Source organism: Petaurus breviceps, unplaced genomic scaffold (genome assembly GCF_028583685.1).
Source record: "Petaurus breviceps papuanus isolate PSGF00001 unplaced genomic scaffold, PetGlider_PUasm1.0 91041, whole genome shotgun sequence".
Lineage (NCBI taxonomy): Eukaryota > Metazoa > Chordata > Mammalia > Diprotodontia > Petauridae > Petaurus > Petaurus breviceps.
This window is the reverse complement of record NW_027187400.1, coordinates 17,289,791-17,311,314: the sequence shown is the minus strand read 5'-3', so window position 1 is coordinate 17,311,314 and position 21,524 is coordinate 17,289,791. Positions and strand designations below refer to the sequence as shown.

The window sequence follows — 21,524 nt, the reverse complement described above, 5'->3', positions numbered from 1 at the left end:
AGAGAGAGAGAGGGAGAGGGAGGGAGAGGGAGGGAGAGGGAGAGAGAGAGGGAGGGAGGGAGGGAGAGATTGAGAGAGAGAGAGGGCTGGAGGTGGTGGTAGGACGAGGCTGGGGAAATTTGGCTTTGGGGCCTCCCAGCCCAGGGAGAGACTGTCCAAAGGCTCTGGCTCCTAGGTCAGCTCCCCAAAATAGTCCCAAGGTATCAGGTGGTATTCCCACCAGTGGTGGGCAGATTAAGGGGAAATGTCAAGGGGATTGGGTTCAGGGTTATATGGGGGGTGGGGATGGCACAAGAGGCTGCTGCCTGCCTGCCTTGGTTCCCTCTTCCCTCCTTGGTCTCAGAACTCAAGGTGCTAATACCCTACCATGGATCCGCCCTCCCCTCCACAGCACCATGGCTAGGAGCCCAGCTCTGTAGCTTCCTGGGGCAGAAAGAAGGACTGGTGACTGTGTTATGCTAGGTGATGGGGGGCAGTTCTCCATTCTCAGAGCCAACCCTGGGGCTGGAAAATTAGGGTGATCATGCTGGGCTGGGCCCTGCACTTTGGGAGCAGGGGGCATGGACATATTAGTAGCCTAGAAGTGCCTTTCTATGACTAAGGCAAGGCCCCCATGTGGCAACTTGACTCTGGAGGCAGACCTGGATTTCACTTATTAATTAACTGTGTGATCTTCAGCAAGCCACATTCACTCTAGGCCTCAGTTTCCCCATCTGTAAAATGAGGCAGTTGGGCTAGAGGACCCCTGAGGTTCCTTCCCAGTCTAACTCTATGAGCCCATGATCCTTCTCCATTTTTATACTGTGCCCCGCCTCAGGCTACATGTTACCCTCTTTGTACTCTAGGGTTGCCTTCATTGGGATAACTAGGCTGGGAGAATGCTGTGGTGGGAGGTTGATACTGAACACACTTTAGCCCTAAGACTGAGGCCTCCATAGAGATAACCCTGCCCTCTGTTCTCCTCCTAATAGAAGCGTGTTAAATAGTAGGAAAAATCAGGGCAGAAATCCCAACATTGACCTTTCTGAGCCTTAGTTTTCTCAACTGTGAAATAGGAGAATGAGGGGCAGGATGTGTAGGACAGTGGCTAGAGAGCTGGCCTTGGAGTCAGGCAGACCTGGCTTCAGTTCCCTTCACTGACAGATAATGGCCTGTGCCTTGGGCAGATCATTGAACCCTGTGTCCCAGACAATTCTCCAAGATCATCAGGTACAGACAGACCAGTTTACCTTCTTTGGCTTGTGTGGATGCATTTGTTTGCTCATTGGCTTCTCAGTTAGACTGTAAGCTCCCTGAGGGCAGGCACTGTCTTTTGTCTCTCTTTGTACCTGCAGCCCTTAGCACAATGCCTGGCACCTCGTATTTGCTTCATAAATATTTACTGACTACAGTTGCCTACCTCTATCAGGTATAGTTGGTCTATATGCCACATGTAGCACGTTATATACTATTATATATTATATTATAGTTATACACATATATACAGACACACATACACACATGTGTATATATGTGTATGTTTATATAAATATATTATATATCATATAGTTAGAGTGGGAAGGAACCTCAGGGGTCCTACATATATATACATATATACACACATATATATACATATAACACACACACATTTATATGCTGGTCTACATTGGTAACAGAAGTTACTCACTAGGAGCCCCCTTCACTTATGAAATCATGTTTGATCCAAAAAAGGGAAAGATAAAAGATAATATTTGTACTCTCTGCCTCCCAGGGTTGTTGTAAAACAAGCACTTTGTAAACTCATAAAGCCCCAAATGTGTGTTATCATAGGTAAATGTTATCAGGATATGAATGTGTTTACAACCACCCTTCCTTAATTGCAGAGGTGGAGGACTATGGGTGCAGAGGGCTATGTATACTGTGAGGCACTGTCCATGCATTGGTTGCTTTGGGGAACTTTTTTTCTCTAAAAATTTATTATAAGGGATAGCTTCCTTATTACCTTAACTTTTCAGTGCTCTAGGAAATTAATTAATTTTTTATATGTTCATTTATTTATTTTAAGGCAATTCTTTAGTCAGTCAACAAGCATTTATTAAGCCCTTACCCAGTGCCAGGTACTGTGCTAAGTAGCAGGGATGCAAAAAAAGGCAAAAACCCCAAGTTTTAGCTAAGTTGCCTGCCTGCATTGGAGGAAGGGGGGTTCTTTAGACCTGTTATATCTCAGGTCTGGACAAAAAAGAAAAAGAATTGTTCAATCTATTAGCATTCATTAAAGATCTGCTCTATGCTGGTACTGTGGTAGGTATTAGGGGCATCCAGAAAAAAAAATCAGCATTCTCTGCCTTCCAACAGCACTTTGGAAACCTTAATAAGCTCATCTGATTCATTCAAGTGCCTTTGAATGGGAAGTGCACAATTATGCTCATTTTATGGATGGAGCTTATGAGGTCAAGAAAGGTGAAATGAAATGTGCTTGAAGACACAGAGTAAGGAACAGAGCTGGGATTTGAGGCATTAGGAGGCCTGGGCCTCCTGACTCTAAATTCTAGCTTCCAGGTCAGATTCCAGAGGGTGACTGGGGGCCTAGGAACTTTTGCAAGGTTAGTGTGTACTATATATTGGATCCATTTATTGGATTCTCTTTTCTGGTTCTTTTCAAGTTGACTTGAGTACCATCGAGGCAGCAAAGTCATCCCTTTTTCATAGTTATGTTCTCTCCAACTCCTCACCCTTTTCCCAAGCCCTTCCCCCAAATGGGGACTCAAGCCTCTTTGTGGAACAGCAGCAAGGACCAAGGAGGAGAGAGATGGATGAGATTTGGGATCCTAGGGTCATAGTAAATTTAGAAGGGGCTTTAAGGCTATCTAGTCTAGCTCCCTCCCTTTATAGAGGAGGATTTGCCTTGTCACACAGGTGGTATCAGGGTCAGAATTTGAATGCAGAGCCTCTGACTCTGAAGCCAGCTTTTTCTCATGCATCCTAATGGATTCAGTGTCTCCTGCCTGTTTCCTCTTTGCCTTCATCTGGATGATGGGGGTGGAGTCCAAAACTGCCTCCCTGGGAATACATCCTGGGTCATGGTAGAGCCCCTAGATCCTCACAGCTGGAAGGTGAATCTCTAGCCACCTGTCCAGGGCAAGGACCATTTTCCTGTCTATAGTTTCCCTTCACAAGGGAAACAGATAAGCTATTGGAACAACTCACAACAGGAAGTGTGTGATAGTAGAAGGAACAGCAATCTGGAGCCAGAGGGTCTGGGTTCAAATCCTGCCTCTGAACCTTGCTACCTGGATACCTTTCAAGAGCAGGGCCTCTGAACTCAGAGGTTGGTTGTTGTTCAGCTGTTTCAGTTGTGTCCAACCCTTCATGACCTCATGTGGGGTTTTCCTGACATATATACTGGAGCGGTTTGCCATTTCCTCTGGCTCATTTTTACAGATAAGGAAACTGAGGCAAACAGGGCTAAGTGACTTGCCCAGGGTCATATAGCTACTAAGTGTCTCAGAAGAACTGGGTACAAATTCAGTCTCTATCATTTACTACCTGTGTGACCTTGGGCAAGAGATTTAGTCTTCTTGGGCCTCAGTTTTCGTAAATATAAAAATGGCAGGAATGAACTAGATGGCCTCTGAGGTTTTTTCCAATTTCAGATCCATGATCCAAGAGACTTCTCTGAGTCTCAGTTTCTACATCTGTAAGGTGGCCATAATAATCTGTATGTGACCTATATCATGGATCTATTTGAGGAAAGTAGTTTTCTATACTTTAAAAGTGTTCTAGAAATGTGAGCTGTTACTAATGTCACATCAGGGAATGGCCCATGCCAGTACTGTGCTGCTTCTCCTGATATCAGGCTGAAATTTGTGTCCCTGTACATCTTTCCCTAAAGTGCTGTAGTCAATCTCCACAGACCACCCAGCCCAAGTCTGTTCCCTGGGCCCCACGACAGAGCTCTTCCCAGCCTTGTACATAACAGGGTCACAGGGAGATTGTGTTTCTGAAAGGGTGAGTTAGGGCTGTTACCTGAGACACCTCAGTCCCTCTGCCTATTGAGCTGGTCACTGCAACTCTGATGGCTACCATCCTGGGAGCTCTGATTACTCTCCCTCAAACCCCTGACCTGGCTACTTCTGTTTATGTCCTCCCTCCATCCCTCTTTTCTTTCTGTCTCCCCACAGTGATCTGGATGAGGATCTGGAAATCCAGGGTGGTTAGTTCAGGGGAGCCTCTGGTGCAGCCCTGGCAGAATGCTCTGGGTACCAGATCCCCTAGCCAAGGAGTACTGGGCACAACTTGCATCCCTTGCTGAGTCTGAATTATTCAGAAGTCTGTAGAACCGAAAAGCTGCCTGTGCCAAATCTGATTAAAAATGGTGTCAGCTGTCATTAACTCAATGAGTGACCTTGAATAATCTCAGGGCCTCTGTTTGCTCATCTATAGAATGGGGGGGGGCGGGTTAGAGTAGGTGGTGCATCTCATTGTGACATTCTACATTCACACAGTTCAAGTTCTGAGGGTCCTCCCAGCTCAGATGTTACTTTTCTAAGGTGTCTCTCCGGTTCTGACATTCTCAGTTCTAAGGGACCTCTCAGCTCTGACATTCTCTGTTCTAAGGCACCTTTCTAGTTCTGCCATATTATGTTCTAAGGTTTATATTCTGTTGCCCCTGCCAGTTATAACATTTTATGCTCCGATGTTCCATGTTTTAAGGCCCCTCCTAGCACTGAAAGTTGAGGATTCTGTGATGCTAAATGGGCTATATCAGCCCTTAGAAGAGGCCAGATCTTTGTAATATTGGTTGTCACTTACCAATAGCTGTGAGGAAAAGGCCAGCTTGGTCAATGGGCATTTTGCTGTCCTCTGCATAATAGTTGACTGTGACCTGGGGATCCACAGTGGGAGAAGGAAAAAAGGAAGGAGGCAACTGATGACGTTCTGGAACACTGTGCACACCCCCTACCTCCCACCTCTTAGCCCACCAGCCACTTCTCTCTCATCATACATTTCCTCTTCTATGAAACTCTTTGAGGACAGATTTTTTTTCCTACTTTTAGGCTGTTGATAAAGGACTATGCTCAAGATAAAGATGTTGAAACCATCCCTTCAAGCTTAAGAGTCCCCTTCCTACTGCTGACCCGGTGGGTGCCCCTCTTCTCCCCCTGCTTCAAACCCAGCCCTCCAGGTTCCATACCTTGTCACTGCTGACTTCTGTGCTGGGCTGGCTCATGCTGAGGCAGAGGGTGGTGCTGGGGGAGAGGGCCCATCGCTGCTTGCCATTGGCTGTGGCCTCTTCAGCCTGGCCATCAATCACTAAGTCTACCCGTACGCCATCTGTGTGTTTCAGGCTGAAGGTCTTGGCATCAGCGGGGGCTGCACTGAGAAAGGGAGAAGGGTTGGGTCATGGAGAGGCTTCCACATAGGTCTAGGGAGATGAAATCTTAAGACTATTTAAAAAATCTGGAATGTTAGAACTAGAATGAACTTTGCACTATGTAAGGTCAGAGGTGGGAGGCCTTGAGAACAGAGAATGTCATGACTGGTAGAAGACAGAATATCAGTGCTTGGAGGGCCCTTAGAACACAGGAGGTCAGAGCTGGGAAGGTCCTTAGAACACAGGATGTTAGAGCTGGGAGGGCCCTTAGAACATGGAATGTCAGAGTTGGGAGGGTTCTTAGAACACAGGATGTCAGAGCTGGGAGGGGCTTTAGAAATTATCGAGTCAAATCTGCTCATTTTATAGATAAGGAATCGGAAGTACAGGAAATGGAACTGGCTTACCAAAAGTCATGCAGCCCATAAGCTTTCCTGAGGTTATTAAGAACAATATGGGCCAATACAAGGAAGGCACTGCTGAATCAAATTGTCTCCACAGTGGCCTATCTCCACTGTCTGAGGTACCACTATTTACAATGCATTTCCTTTGGGCTGTCTCTGCTCTAGTGAGTACTCGGGTACCAGGGAGGGGGAGTCCCACTGTGTCATTGACACCTTGGTGTGAATTGGTTCATCATGTCCTTCCCAGATGACACCTTGCTGAGGGATCTGTAAGAACCAACACATGGAGAGAGTTGTCTGGAGAAGGGAGGGCCCTGCAGGGGATGGAGGAGGGAGAGAAGGTGGACAGCAGCCCCCAAAGCCAAACTCTATTGATTTTACAGGCTGGCAGAAGGCCAAGTCCTGGGGTTGGGACTTGGGTTTTTGTGTGCCTCATGAGGCTAAATTTGGACAAGAGATCACAGGGGATTATGTGGGCTTCACTTGGGCTTTGTTAGCAAAACACCAACATACCAGCCTGGGTCGCTGGAAAGGGCACCGATCCACTGGCTTTAAAGGCGGAGGTAAGACTGAGTGTCAAACAAAGGGGATCACTGCTAATTCACTGGGTGACCTTGAGTGTGTACTGAGGATCATGTCTTCCTTTGTCATATATGGACTGAACTAGGTCATCTCTGAAACCTCTACCCCTCCCAGACTGATATTTGTTGACTAGGTAAAAGAGGCCATTCTTTGCCTCATTTCTTACCTAGCCTTAATCACTGAATGGGCATTGCCTCAGTCAAACTGAGACCTGGGAAAGGCCTTAGTTTAAAAGAGCCAAGGCTTCCACTGCATCTGGGGCCATCTTCAGTCATCCTGATCTATATCTTGCCACTGGACCCAGATATCTCCGGAGGAGAGAGTGAGGCTGGTGATTTTGCACAGACCTGCCTCACTTAAATCCAATTCACTTTCAAGTCATGGCATCACCTTCTTGATGTCATGGCCCTCTTTGAGAATGAAAGACAAATAACCTAGCTCTGATACTCTGTGTTCTAAGACCCTTCCCACCCCTGACATTCTCTGTTCTAAGACCCCTCCTAGCTTTGATATTCTGTATTCTGAGGTCCCCCCCAGCTCTGACATTCAGTGCTCTAAAGGAACCTCTCACCTCTTAGTGTCCTAAGGGCCTTTCCCATTCTGACACAATATCTGTTCTACAGCCCTGGCCAGCTCTGACATTCTAGGGTTTTGTTATCACTAACCGGAGATGCTCCCAGAATTTAGAGGAGTTTAGAAAAGAATGACCCTCTGAAACTGGGTAAGATCAGTCATCTATAGGCCTGATTGTCCCCAGAGATTCCTGAATGAGTTGCCAGGGAGACCAGGATATCTTTGAAATTCAGTTCAGGCCAGGGTATCTACCAGGGAACAGAGGTTTTTCTGAAAGTCCTTTAGAAAGATCCCAATTTAAAATGTATCTATTCTAAAGAAAGCAACTAAGTTGTATTATAACAGGAAGACTGAAATACAGTCAGAGGAAAGGAGGGGAGTGGAGTCCGCAGGGAATCTAGTCAGCCAATAATTTATTAAGTGTTTTAATAGTTGGAGTGGGGAGGGTAGGAGTGGGCGTGGGGGATGGGGGCTAAGGAAAAGTCTAGGAAAAGGAAATTCAGGGAAGAAGGAGTCAGTGTTTACTGGCGTTCTATGGGGGAGAGAAACACTATATGTGAGAGATTCTAAACTCTTCGTTACTGAACAGTTCTGGCTCCCATCACACATTAATAAATTGGTAATCATGCTCATGAAGAAGTCTGGTGGAAGCCTGTACTGTCAGAGCTGGGAGGGGCTTTACATCAGAGAATGTCAGGGATGGAAGGTGCCTCAGAGATCACATCCCCCAGCTTCCTCATTTTTACTAATGAGGAAACCAAGGTCCAATCAGTGGCAAATTGTAAGGAAAACCCAGATTTTTCAATAGCTGACTCAGGTTTCTTTCCTGTGAGTTTGGTTAGAATGAATAATGCTGATTTTTCAAAGCCAACACCCTCTGGGTAAATATGATCAAATCCAACTTTCTGGACATCTAAGGATAAGCTTAGTGCAGGTCCTGGACTCCAGGTGACCCCCAAAGTACAAACTCCCTGGGAGAAGCTGACCAGGTTCATGTTCATTTTCTCCCTCTTTCCTTTCTTTCCCCTTCCCCTATTTAGACTAATAGATAAAAGGACAAATTTGGAATCAGGGAGACCTGGGTGTCAATCATTTCTCTGACATTTGCCCCCTGTGTCCATGGGCAAGCCACTTCATTTCTAAGTCTCAGTTTCCCTATCTAAAAAATGGGGATAATAATGCCTATAATCCCAACCTCGCAGGGTAATTATAAGCGCTTTAGGGTTTAGGGTTAGGGTGAGTGCTCTGGAAACTTCAAAGCATTATAGGAATTTCGCTCATCATCATTATTATTAATAAATGATACCATTATCCTCCTCCTTAATTCCACTGTCCTTCTGCCCAGATAGAGCTTTGATACTTGATGTCTCAGCCCCACAACAGAGGTCCACTCCCCACCCCCATCTCCCCAGGCACCAAGCTTGAGCAAACAGCTATTCTAGGAGCAGGCTCCAGATCCAAACAACAAAGGAGCCCATTCTCCTTAGCCGAGGGGGTTCCCAGTTGGTGCCATCTGTGCCAAGGACAGATGCCCTTACTGAGGGGCTGTCTTTAGGGGTCACAGGTTAACAGTCTAGTCATGTTACAAAGGTCCTCTTGTAAAGCAGATATGGAAGGACCAGAGGATGCCAATATCGAGGGTGGGGGATGAAAGGTGGGGTGTCAGGGTAGGGGTAGGGGGACAGATGTGACTTTAAAAATAGATGACGAAATAATGAAGAGTGAAATGAGCAGAGCCAGAACATTGTAGACAGTAACAGCAATATTGTTTTAAGAATAACTTTGAACAAATAAATTATTTTGATTTATAAATTCCCAAATTAAATATAAAGGACATATGAAGAAAGAGGCTATCTACATCCAGAGAAAGAACTGATATAGAAATATGTATAGAATAATTTTACATATATATTATATATTATACACACACACTGTTCTTTGTTCTCAGAGAGGACCAATGATGTCTTGACTTGCAAGGGAATTGAATTTAAGTGAGGGAGGGCTGTGCAAAGTCACCAGCCTCACTCTCTCCTCCAGAGGCCCCCTCTCCACACACATTCACTCACACACACACACACACACACACACACACACACACACACACACCCCTATTTGTGTCTAATGGCAGCCATCCCTGGGGGGTAAGGGAAGAAGAAAAAGAAATTTACATGATAATTTTGTTGTATATTGGAAAGAAATAGCAAGTTATGCATAGTAGATTTGAGGTTTCATATTCAATCATCATTTTTTATTGTACTATATTACAGAAATGCTTTAGTCCATAAATTAAAAAAAATAAAAATAGAGCCTAAAACAGGAGTTCTTAACCCTCTCTCTCTCCCACCTTTGGTAATCTGGTGACACTCTCATCACTCTCATATTTTTAAAGGCATCAAATAAAATGCACAAGATGAGAAAGGAAACCAATGATTTTCAAATATAGTTACTGAAGCATTAAAACACACACACAAGTTCACAGACCTTTGGTGTGACAGAACAGAGGAAGACTAGATAGTCTATGAGGTCTTGAAGTTGAATGGCATCCAGACTAGAAACTGTGGGGGGACAGGGGAGAAGAAGGCCCAGTTGCTGTTCTCATGGATCTCCCAATCCAATGAGACATAGCTTTTGCTCTCAGGGAATCTCTTGCCAGACAGACTTAGGGAGCATCTAAGCCCCAGGAGCACCTAACCTGCTTCTAAATTAGGCAGCTGACCTAATTTGATAAGTGCTAAGAGAATTCCTTGGATTACCTAAGTCAGGAGGGGTCAAAGAAGGTTTCCCAGAGGGAGTTTTGAATAAGTTTTAGAAGGAAAAGATCAACAGGGGAGAATGCCACCCTGGGTTAGCTTGGTAAACTATAGACTAAGGATCTCTGGGGGTCTGGTTAGGACATAGCATAGTCCTCCTCAGCTTTTTTGGGTGCATTCTCACCTGAGAATGATAGCGCCTACCTTCCTAACACCCTCCCAAAGAGACAGGATTGGGGGTGGAAGACTGGGGCACAAAGGACCAGCTCTGGTTGGCATGGAACCTACTTCAACCACACCATCTACCTTGGGTATCATTAATGCCAACCTCTCCTGGCAGCTTGGAGAGGGAAGGGGAGGTGGAGAAAAACACTCAGGGCTCCCTGATCATCTGTCTAGTATGAGGGCAAGGGGCCCCACTGGCATCCTTGGAGGGGGCAGGAGCTACTGGTGTTTACAAGGTGCTTCCCACTTGTCTCCGGAGCCCATTGACAGAATCAGGTCCATACATATGTATGTGCCTTATTCTGAAGCCTAAGTCCAACACTTTTCAGTAACCCTGGTTCCTTAGAAGCCCGTCTGATCATCATGGGTTCCTCTATAACCATTAACTCATTTATTTTTCAAAACACTTTAGCTGAGGTGCAGAGAAGGAAAGTAATTTGTTTAAGGTCATAATGATTGTAAGTAGGAGCCCTGAGACTTACCCAGGCTGGTCCCAGCTTATGAGTGTCTTTACTAAAACATTTGCCAAGGTACTAAATGGGAAAACCAGATCAGAGGGTCAGGGATTTGGAGATCAGAGGAATCTTACAGGGTGGGTCCAACTTTCTCATTTTATGGATGACGAAATTGGGGAACATACAGGTTAGATGATTTACATGGCTAGTATATGTCTGAGGCAGGATTTGAACTCTGACCCTTGGACTCCAAATCTAGGGCTTTCTACTATGATTTTCTGCCAATTCTCCTTCTCTAAGTTTACAACCCAGTGGAACTATATGTGTGTATGCACATACACACAAATATGTAATATATATATATGTATGTGTGTATATATTCTTAATCTATGATTTCATGAAGATAGGAAACTCCTGGTATGGAAACTCCCTCTACTGATCAACTCATCACCTGCACTGAGAGGTTAAATGACTTTCCCACAGTCACACGACTAATATAGGTCAGAGGTAGGGCTTTTTCCTCCAAGGCTCACCTTTTGTCCACTTCTCCATCCTATGGGGCAATAATTGCAGGAATAATAGACTTTTTGGCTTACAAAGCATTTTTGTTACACTGTATCATTTGACCCTTACTCTTCAAGCTCAAAGGAACACCCACATGATAGAGTAGGAGGGGAATCCCTGGCAGGAAGGAGGGAGGGAGAAAACGAACATTTATTAAATGCCTACTATATTCCAGGCACTGTGCTAAGTGCATTACAAATATGATCCCCTTTGATTCTCACAACAACTCTGTGAGGTAGGCGCTGCTGTTATCTACATTTTACATAATAAAAGGAAACAGAGGCAGGCAGAGGTGAAGTGACTTGCCCAAGGTCAGACAGGAGCTAAGTGTCTGAGACTGGATTTGAACTCAGGTCTTCCTGACTCTGGGTTCAATGTCCTAATCTACTGTGTCTCCTAGCTGCTGAAGTCTGGGGACACGACATGTACAACTCTGGTTAGCAGCAATGCAAGCATTATTCTATCCATTTTAGAGGTGAGGTAATTAAGGCATAAGAGAAGGGGAATGACTTGTCCAGCGTCACAGCTCAGAACTGAACTCATCCTTTCCCTCCTGTTCAGAACCAAGGCTCTTTCCAGTATGTTACAACACCCTCTCATGAGTTTTCATTGAGAAGACAGTATGGATTAGTGGAAAGAATACTGGATTTGGAGTCCCAGGATCTGGGTTCAAATCCTGACTCTTTTGCTTAGTACTTCTTTGCCTTACACTGGCCTCTAAGGTCCCTTCTCTCTTTAAGTCTTTATTTCTACTCTCCTTATCTTAGTCTTAGGGGAAAACGACTGACCCTTTCTCCTGTCTCTATGTGCTCTGGAGCTTTCCCTTCTGTAAAATGGAGCTTGTCATTTTTGTCCCTCCCTTGTTCCCAGAAATGAGAAAAAAGGTGTGAAGTAGCCATGGGTGAGCAGGGAGCCCTGGCCCAGGGTTCTAGCTCAGACTCTGCTCCCAGCTTTGTCCCCTAGTTCTTTCTATGACCTGGGCCCTTCCTGTCTCTGGGCCTTGGGTCCGCATGGGGCCAGGGGCTTCTCTCCCAAACAAAGCTGCCTCTTCTTTTGCTGCTTTGCCCCTTCCCTCCCTATCAACCTCAGCCTGTAGAGAAAGAAAAAGGCTCCCAGCAAGCATGGAGCAAGGGCTGCGGTCCAGCCTAATCTCCTGTCTCTCAAAGGTAGCCTCTTCCCTTAGGGCCTTGGCACTGCAGCTGGACACCTGTCCCTGGAGCCAGTCCTGGCATAAGCCAGCCTTTTATAGGGCTAGACATGCAGGGAGTGTCACCCTGATTTATGGGGGCCATCTGATCACGCCTTGGGACCAAGCTCCCCAGAGCTCTGACAGGCTCCGGGAAGGGTGGGGTGGCTGGGCTTGGTTCCAGCTCACAATAATCCTCTCTGTGCCCCTGCCAGGTCCATCTGTGTGCCCTGCATGGTGGGGGTGAGGGTGGGGATGGAGGACGGACAACTCCAAATACAGTTATCGCTCAGCTCATGGCACCAACCACATAATGCGGGGCAAAGACAGCCAAGATAACCCCAAACTGATGAATAACCCTAAAATAGCCCCTCCAGTGGGCAGTTAGGGATACTGTATGGTGGGAAGATCTGAATCTGAAGACCCAGAGACCAGGGTTTGAATCCTAGCTCAGAAACTTTCTAGCTGCATAACCTTGGCCAAGTGATTAGGCTTTTCTACACCTCAGTCTTCACATCTGTAAAACAGGGATGATAATACTAACATTCCCTACCTTACAGGGTGTTTGCGAAGATCAAATGTGAAATGGAAAGCCATCAATCAGCATATGCCTATGCTATATGGTAGCTACTTCACTAGGCACTGAGGACTCAAAGACAAAAAAACAAATAACCCCTATCTTCAAGGAGTTTGCAGTCCAAGAAGGCAGACAACACAGCACATTTAGTAAAGGCAAATTATGTGCAAAACAAAGCCCAGGTAATTTTGGATGGGAGGTCCCAGCAGCTGGCAAGGGTGGGGCTTCACCTCTGCCCCTGGCTTCCTTCAAGTCCCCCTTCTACTACAAGAAGCCTTTCCTAATCGCTGTTAAGCCTAGTGCCCTCCCTCTGCTGATCGGCTGCCCCTCATCTTGTCTGTAGCTTGTCTGTACATGGCCATCTCCTCAAGGAGACTGTAAGCTCTTTGAGGGCTGGGGCTGTCTTTTGCCTTTCTTTGTACCTCCAGTGCTGAATGGTTTTTGACTGAATGACATGTGTAGCGAGTCAAATTTGAGCTAAGCATTGAAGGAATTGAGGGGTTAAGGAGAGAGGGCATTCCTCTTGGGACTCAATTTCATCATACATAGAATTAAATGGTTGAACCTAAATGATCTTTAAGCTTTAGCTACTAAAAGAGGAAAGTGGGGAAGCTGGTTAAGAATTTAGGGTCGGGGAATGCTAGGTGGCACAGTGGATAGAGCATAGTCCCTGGAGTCAGGTGGACCTGAGTTCAAATCCAAATTTAGACACTTGATACTTACTAGCTGTGTGACCTTGGGCAAGTCACTTAACCCTGATTGCCTTGCTCCTCCCCCCACCAAAGGAAATAATTCGGGGTCAACTGTTGGGAAAACATTTAGGCAAAGGTTAAAAGGCCCCTGTACTAGATAGTTTTGTATAATCTTTAATAGATAAGAGGTGGGAGACATTGATCTCCCAGAGGATTCTGGTTCCAGAGCTAAAGATCACCCTGTAGATGCTGCAAGGCTGAAGTCTGCTATAGAGAAGGGTGAGCCCAGGCTGTTAGCTCCTGCCCCACACAGCAGAGCTCTGTGTGAGACTCTGGCTGGGATGCCATGAGGAGCCCATCCACACTGCAGTGACAGGAAGCTGGGCCATAAGCTCCTCACCCTTCCCACTGTGAAGTACCACAAGGGCTGAGTTAAGGAAGCCCAGGTGACTCTAGGAACACTTAGCAATTTGAGGTCCTACAGGAGGTCATTCTCTGTCCCCAGGAGGAGCCATGTGGTCTAGAGTTTTGAAAGACATAACACTTACTTTCCAATGACTCTGAACGATCCCTCCCAGCTATACGGGTCTATATTCAATAGCCCATCCTAGCTCTGACATTCCGTGTTCTAATCTCTGTTCCAAGGCTTTTTTAGTTTAGAGGTTCTCTGTTCTCCTGGCTCTAAGGGTTTTTTTTCCACCAATATGTTCTAAAATCCCTCCCAACTCCAAAGATATTCTAAGATTCTAGCTCTGACATTTTATATTCTAACATTCTCGGTTCTAAGGTCTCTTCCATTTCTAAGGATCTTCTCTTCTAAAGCCCCTCCCAGCTTGGACCTCTATGTTCTGATATCCTCTATCCTAAGGTCTTTCCAGTTTTGAGGGTCCCTGTTCTAAGGTTCCTTCGGTTCTAAGCATCTTGGTTGTAACATTCTTTGTCATAGAGTCCCATTCCAGCTTTAATCGGGTCCTATGACTGTGTTTTTTCTAACACCTAGAGAACATCAGGGTTTCTTCCTTTGAGAGAGTGAAGGGATGAAGACCTTGGAGGACCTTTGCCTTGTTGGCATGGGGACATGGAGAGGGAAGAGAAGAGAGAGGATGGGGTGTAGGGGCAGGGCTGAGCCCTCGGGTACTATTAAATTATTAGAGTTTTCCCAACCGCCAAAAACCAACTTTCTTCTTTCTCTTTCCACTTTATCATATCTTTTCTAGATCCCCCTCCCTTCCCTGTCTTGTCTCATCTATATGAACAGAAAGGTGAAATGAGAGCATCCACTGGGGTTTTTTTTTCTCACCCCTTCCTCCCCACTGGCCTTCTCCTGGCCCTTCTTCACCCTCCTTGCCTCCAGCTGAAAGTTTGGCATGGCAGTACCAAGAATGCCCAACCATAAATAAACAGGCATGTATAGTGACAGCTTGGCTTAGGGGATTAGGAGGCCTGGTGACAGACAGCTTGCCCCAAATGCAGCCTCAGTTGAGGGGGTGATAGAACCTGATAATTAAGAGAAACTTGCTGACAAGGAGGCAGTGTGGTCCAGTGGTAGGCTTCCATGTCCGAGCACACAGGTTCACATCTCTGCTCTATCACTTGCTGGCTACAGTGACTTTGGGGAAGGAGCTTTACCTCCCAGGGCTTTTCCCCTTTGTACAATAAAGGGGTTGGACTAGATGGTCCCTAAGTCTGTTCCAGCTCACAGCTGACATTCTATGATGTCAACCACTCTCCCCTCCTTGACTATGGAAGCTTCTATAACACTCCTTTCGTGCTTCTCTGACTTCTGTGATTTTCCTTCTCAATCTCCTTCCATAGAATATCATGTTCCTCCCATCCACTAAGTGTTGAATATTTCCAAGGGCTCTGTCCTCACCCAATTTGTTCTCACTCTGTCTCACTCTCTTTTTCTCTGTCTCTGTCTCTCTCCACCTCACTATCTCTCTTTCTCAACCTCTCTCTTCTCTCTGTCTCTCTTTCATCATCATAATCGACATCATCATCTTCATCATCACCACCATCATCTTCATCATCAGCATCATCACCACCACCACCACCACCATCACCATCATCATCATCACCACCACCATCATCATCACCACCATCATCTTCATCATCACGACCACCACCATCACCACCACCATCATCATCACCACCATCATCATCACCATCACCATCATCATCTTCTACTGATTATTCAGTAGAATAATCAATTCTTCAATTATTATCTCTGTGCTAATGACTCCCAAATTTAGTCCCTCTACATTCCATTGGCAAGTCTTCAACTACAAGATTCACGTGGATGCCCCAGAGGCACTTCAGACTCAACATATCCCAAACCAGAACTCATCATGTTTCCCTCACAAGCCACCCTGAACTTCCCCTTTTCTGTAGAGGGCACCACCATTCTTCCAGTCATTCATGCTTGCAATCTCAGAGTTAGCCTTGATATGTTACTCTCCCTCACACCCAGGAGTGTGGAGCCAATCAACCCAGCATCATCAGCCCCATTTCTGCTGTCTCACCCCATTGTGAGGTTCAAGTGAGATAATGGATAGAATGCACTTTACAAATCTTCAAGTGCCATATAAATGCCAGTCATGATTATTTTTATTTTTATTATTAGCCTACAACCACCAGGCCTCTCAGTCCAGTGATGATTTAATTGGCTGAGTCTTCTAGTGAGCTCCTGCTGAGCTTAAGTAATATTTATAGAGAAATAGAGGAGTGTGCTGGCAAATGTTCAGCAACCAGGCTGTAGAGTGGGGAGGGGTAGTATAAGTACATTTATAAGTTTAATCTGTGTTAATAATACTTTCTTAAGTTTAGAAACCAATAAAGCAATAAATCAAGCTCCAAATTGCAGCAATGGAAATTTATGAGGCGTAAATGCTCACACTGAAAATTTGACAATGAGCAGCTGGCTCCAGCAAAGCCATATCTGATCCACTGCTGGATCTTCTCAACTCTACCTTCCCAATATCTCTCATGTCTGGTCCCTTTTCTTTCTCTCCCACCAAAGCACCCTTGTTCAGGGACTCCTTACCTCTTATCTAAGTCATGGCACAAGCCTCCTCATTGGTCTCCCTGCCTCTAGTCATTACCATCCCCAGCCCATCTTCCACCCACCTGACAGATGGATATTCTTCAAATATATCTGACCAGGTCACTCCCCTGCTCAAAAAAAAAGTTATTTCAATGCCTTCTTGTTGCTTCCAGGCTAAAATTCAGACTCATGTTGACATTTAAAGTCCTACACTGTCTGGCTCTCACCCATCTTACTAGTCTCATTCTTTGACATTCACTCTGTCCCAGTCAGACTGGGTCTGCAAAGTGTTTCCCATAGACAGCATTCTCTCTACCAATGCCAGTGCCTTTGTCTAGGTTGTCTTCCATGCCTGAAGGTCGTTTTACTCATCTCTTCTCTCAAGAATAGCTCAGGGACCACTTTCTCCACAAGGCTTTTCCCTATTCCCCTAATTATTAGCAGTCTCTCTAGAACTGACTTTGTATGTCCTTTGTATATATTTGTCTGTGTCAACAATTGAATGTAAGCTCCTTAAGGGCAGGGATTGTTTTCTTTTGTCTTTGTATCTCTAGTGCCTAGTATTATGCCTTTCACACTTAATATGTGCTTAATAAATATTTGTTGAACTGAATTTTTGATAGTAGAGGGGCACTTTCTAGTACCCAAGGACCCCAGTTGGAGGAACCTTGCCCTGGGGCTTTCTCCTGTGTGGGGGAAGGAGCAATAGAGGCGGGAGTGCCCAGATTCATGGCCTGGACTCATGAGGATGATATTTGTTCTAGAGCAGGTTGGAGTGGATCCTCTCTGGGCTCCCTTTCAAACCTGGGCTTCTGCCCAGATTTGGTCTGGCCAGCTAGTTAGTCAATAAAAACTTACGGAGCACTTTGTGCCAGACACTGTGCTAAGCATTGGGGATACAGTTCAAGAGTGTGTTTCATCACTTATCCCTGAGAAGGTGCTTGGTGAGGTTCTCCTCTGGCTGGCATATGTTTATATGTATATCATGGGCAATACCGCTGTTGGGTTGCTTGAGTGATTGTGCTTGGACCCCAATTCCAATGCTTAAGATAAGTGAGAATTTATTACACTATTTGGCACTAAGGCAAATTGGGAAAATGCATAGATCTGAAATTTGTTAACTGGGTGACCTTAAGAAAGTTACCTCAGTTTACCTCACAGGAAGGTATCTAACACAATGCTTGGCAGAGGGCAGACACTATAAATGTTAACTATTATTATTAGTTCCTTAATTAGATGTGACCAGTATACAATGCCAATGGTAATGAGATGCTTGATTTTCTTCATAAGGTAATTTGGAAATGCATTCAACAGAATTGGGGTCCAAGCACAAGCACACAAGCACCCCACCATTTCCAGGAGAATTGGAAACCCTTTTTCCATCTTATATCTCCCCCTATCTCTAACCTGGTCCCTGGAGGCTGGGATCCCTTTTCTGCTTTTCACATACTTTCACACCCAAAGAAAAAAGGAGAAATGGACACTAGGGAGTATCTAACAGCTAGGTGACACCATAAGGCATAGAGCCCTGGGCCTGGAGTCAGGAAGACTCATCTTCCCGAGTTCAAATCTGACCTCAGGCACTTACTGTGTGACCCTGAGTAAGTCACTTCACCCTGTTTGCCTTGGTTTCCTCATCTGTAAAATGAGCTGGAGAAGAAAATGACAAAGCTCTCCAGTACCTTTGCCATGAAAACCCCAATTGGGTCACAAAGAGTCGAACACGACTGAACCACAACAAAAAACAACAAACAGCAATCCTTAAACCTGGGGCACAGCTTAGTGGGAAACAACTCCAGGGATATAGCATAGACTTCCAGGACTCAGAGACTTGAAGGCTGGGGAAGGATTCGGGGATAGGGGCCCTTGGTAAGAGTTCAGGAAAGATCACTAAGGTCATCCCTGTGGGGCTTTGAAACATTAGCTGCAGGGCTGCCCCAGGGGGCCAAGATTCTCAGAATCACATCTCTCTCCTGTCCTTTCTAAAGGATAAGCTCTGGTTCTGAGCTAGCTTAGCTGAGAAGCTAGATGGGGACAGGGAGAGAAGGATTGGGAGCAGAGGAATTTGGGGAACTCCAAGCTGGGGCCAAAGAGGACACGAGGAGGTGGCTGAAGGAGAGGGGGTGAGTTGGAAAGCTGGGATGAATGGCTTAAGGGAAAGAGATGAAGCTGGGTCAGTGGTGGGGGAACTTGTTGGCAGGGAAAGGACAGGAAAAAGGAGGAAAGGTGGGAAAAGTGGGGAAAGGAGGGAGGAGGAAGAAAGGTGTAGTAGGGGAATAGGAGGTGAACAAGAAGGGAGAAAAAAGCAGAGAAGAAGCTAGGGAGCTATAAGGAGAATGAGAAAGGCAGAGGAAGGAGGGAGAAGTAGGAGGGGGTGTTACAGAGATAAGAACTATATATAGGGTAAGAAGCTCAGTGGTATGGAGAAGTAAGGGGTGAAAAGGAAATGGGCCAGGGCAGAAAGAGGAAGAGGGGTTTGGGAGCACAGACTGAAGCCTATATTGGGGTAGAGAAAGAACTGTACAGGGGCAGAGAGGAGCAGAGGAGAGAGTTGGGAAGGACTGAGATGGGAGCAGGAAGAGTGTGGGAACAAGACAGGGGGCTGGGGGTGGGGGAAAGACAGGGATCGAGACAGAGAAAACTGGAGGAGATTGGAATGTAGACAGAAAGGAGGGGAGACTGGGATGGGGACCCAGGATGGTTGGGAAATGGATGGTAGGAGATTGAAAAGGAGTCAGTCAATAAACATTTATTAGGCACCTACTATGTGCCAGCAAGAGCTGTACTAAACGCTGGGGATAAAAGGCAAAAGAGAGTCCCTGAACGACCAACGTGGAAGCAGAAGAGGGGATGTGGAAAACTGGGATGGAGAGGGAGAAGAGGTACTTGAGGATTTAAGGCAGTGGAGACGGAGACGAGCGAAAAAAGGAGTTTGGGACGTTAGGATAGGGCAGGAATGGGGACGGGGACTCACTAGTCCAGCAGAGGCCGGACCTGAGCGGGCTTCCAAAGGTGAGGAGAGGGTACCGGAGAGGGTCTCCATGGGGAGGGAGGAGGGAGCCCAGAGGCGGGGGAGGTGCCACGGAGAGGCCATGACTAGGCGGCAGCAGGCAGGCCGGATGCGGGCTGTCCCCGTGCCCCGGGCCCTCTCGGTGCGGGCGCAGGAGTCTGGGCAGACCGCTCTCACCTGTAGACATCGACCCAGAGCCGAGTGCCCAGCACGCACACCGCCTCGATGCGGTTCCCATACTGCAGGCGCACAGTCCGTTCGTGCGGCATCCTCCTCGCTCTCACTCCCGGGTGCAGGGTGCAGGGTGCTGGGTGCTGGGTCCGCCACCTGCTTCAGGTGAACCAGTGCCAGCAGATGTCCAAAGGGCCACCGAGCGGAGTCTTATCCGTAGACAGGCCCGGGGCGGGGCCCCCACCACAGCTCCTTTCTGATTGGTAGTCATGCCTGGCCCTGCCCCGGGGCGGGAGCGGGGAGCAGTGGGGAGGAGAAAGACCCCGGAGAGTCCCACTATTGCCGCAGCTCTATTGCTCTGGCTACCTTCCATCAGCCCATGCTTGGCTTGGGGAGCAGGGCAGCTTATCTTGCTGGCCTTGGGGGCTGGAGTGGGGTATGCATGTGCTCACACACGTTTTCCATGGAGCCCCAGCATTTTCATCGCCAGCCCTCGCTCCTTTGTACCTCCACTCTGACACCCACACACACCCACACATCACTAAGCCACATTCATACACGCACCCACAACCTGCCTTCCCTTCCCCCGTTATTGTTTCCTCCCCTTCCCCCAATAATTGTTCTGCGACAACAAATTTAAAAAGACTGTTTGCTGACCCCTCAATACCACTGTTAGGTCTGTTTCCCAAGGTGATCAGGGAAAAAGGAAAAGAACCTATATATTCCAAAATATTTATAGCACCTCTCTTTGTGGAGGCAAAGAATCGAAATCGAGGGGATGCCCTTCCGTTGGGGGATTGCTGAGTAAGTTGTGGTACATGATTGTGATGGAATACTACTGTGCCATAAGAAATAAGGAACAGGTTGGTTTTAGAAAAACACGGAGACATTTACATGAAATAATGCAGAGTAAAATAAGCAGAAACAAGAGAACTGAAACAGCTGTACTGTTAAAGAAGTAACTGAATGACTAAGCTATTCTGTGTAATATGATCATTCATATCAGCTATGAAGGACTTATGAAGGAAAATGCTCTTCACCTCCAGAGACAGAATTGATCGATGGAAGTATGTATTGTGTGGTTCCACATAAATATCTGCGTCAAATGTTGGCCTTCTCTAATGCAGGTTTGGGAAGGAGGGAGGGAGACAATTTGGAACTCAAAGCGTAGCAATGAATATATTTTTTTTAAAGGAACATTTTCTACTTTCTCATCTTCTGGACTATAAAGGGTTAATGGAAAGACTAGAATTATTAATCTGTTAATCTTGGAATATGAGACAATAGAACATCAGATCTGGGAGAGACCTTAGAACATAGAACTTGAGAGTGGGGAGGGACCTTAGAACAGAGAATGTTAGAGCAGGGAGGGATCTTAGAACAGAGAATGTCAGAACTGGAATTGATCTTAGCAGAGAGAATGTCAGAGCAGAAAGGGTTTTAGAATAGAGAGTGCCAGAGAAGTGAGAGATCTTAGAACACAGTGCATCAGAGCTGGGATGAATCTTGGAACACAGAATGTTGGGAGTCCAACTGCTCCATTTTATACTTTCTGAAATCTAGCATTTATCAAGTACTTTGAAGTTTGCAAAGTGCTTTACACCTGTCATCTCCATTTATTCTCACAATAACTGTGGGAAGGTGTCATTTATTACCTCCATTTTACAGGTGAGGAAACTGAGGTACAAAGAGGCTTAAGTGACTTTCCTAGACCACACAGCTAGTAAATGTCTGAGGCAGCATGTGAACTCAGGCCATCTTGACTCTAAGCCTACCCAGCTGCCCCTAATAAGAAAAGTGAGAGGGTATGGGGTGAGAAGGGTGGGGCATAACATCACTTGTTCAAAGTGGCCTAGTTAATCAGTGGCAAAGCAGGATCTAGAACTCTAGGACTCCTAAGTCCCACTGCAATTCCCCTTTCCTTCTCAGGCTCATATAA

The 21,524-nt window shown here is 46.2% G+C and overlaps 1 protein-coding gene across 1 annotated transcript in view; it reads right to left on the bottom strand.

Moving 5' to 3' along the window:
* The window catches only part of LOC138153841 (protein-arginine deiminase type-2), a 62,108-nt gene extending 42,301 nt beyond the window's left edge, over window positions 1-19,807 (bottom strand). Inside the window, exons 1-3 of the mRNA XM_069078256.1 lie at window positions 19,592-19,807; window positions 5,174-5,357; window positions 4,792-4,864 (exon numbers count right to left, since the gene is read on the bottom strand). Of these exons, the coding sequence (XP_068934357.1) occupies window positions 4,792-4,864; window positions 5,174-5,357; window positions 19,592-19,683 (349 nt within the window). The 5' untranslated portion in view covers window positions 19,684-19,807. The remainder of the gene's footprint in view (window positions 1-4,791; window positions 4,865-5,173; window positions 5,358-19,591) is intronic.
* Window positions 19,808-21,524: the final 1,717 nt, after the last annotated feature.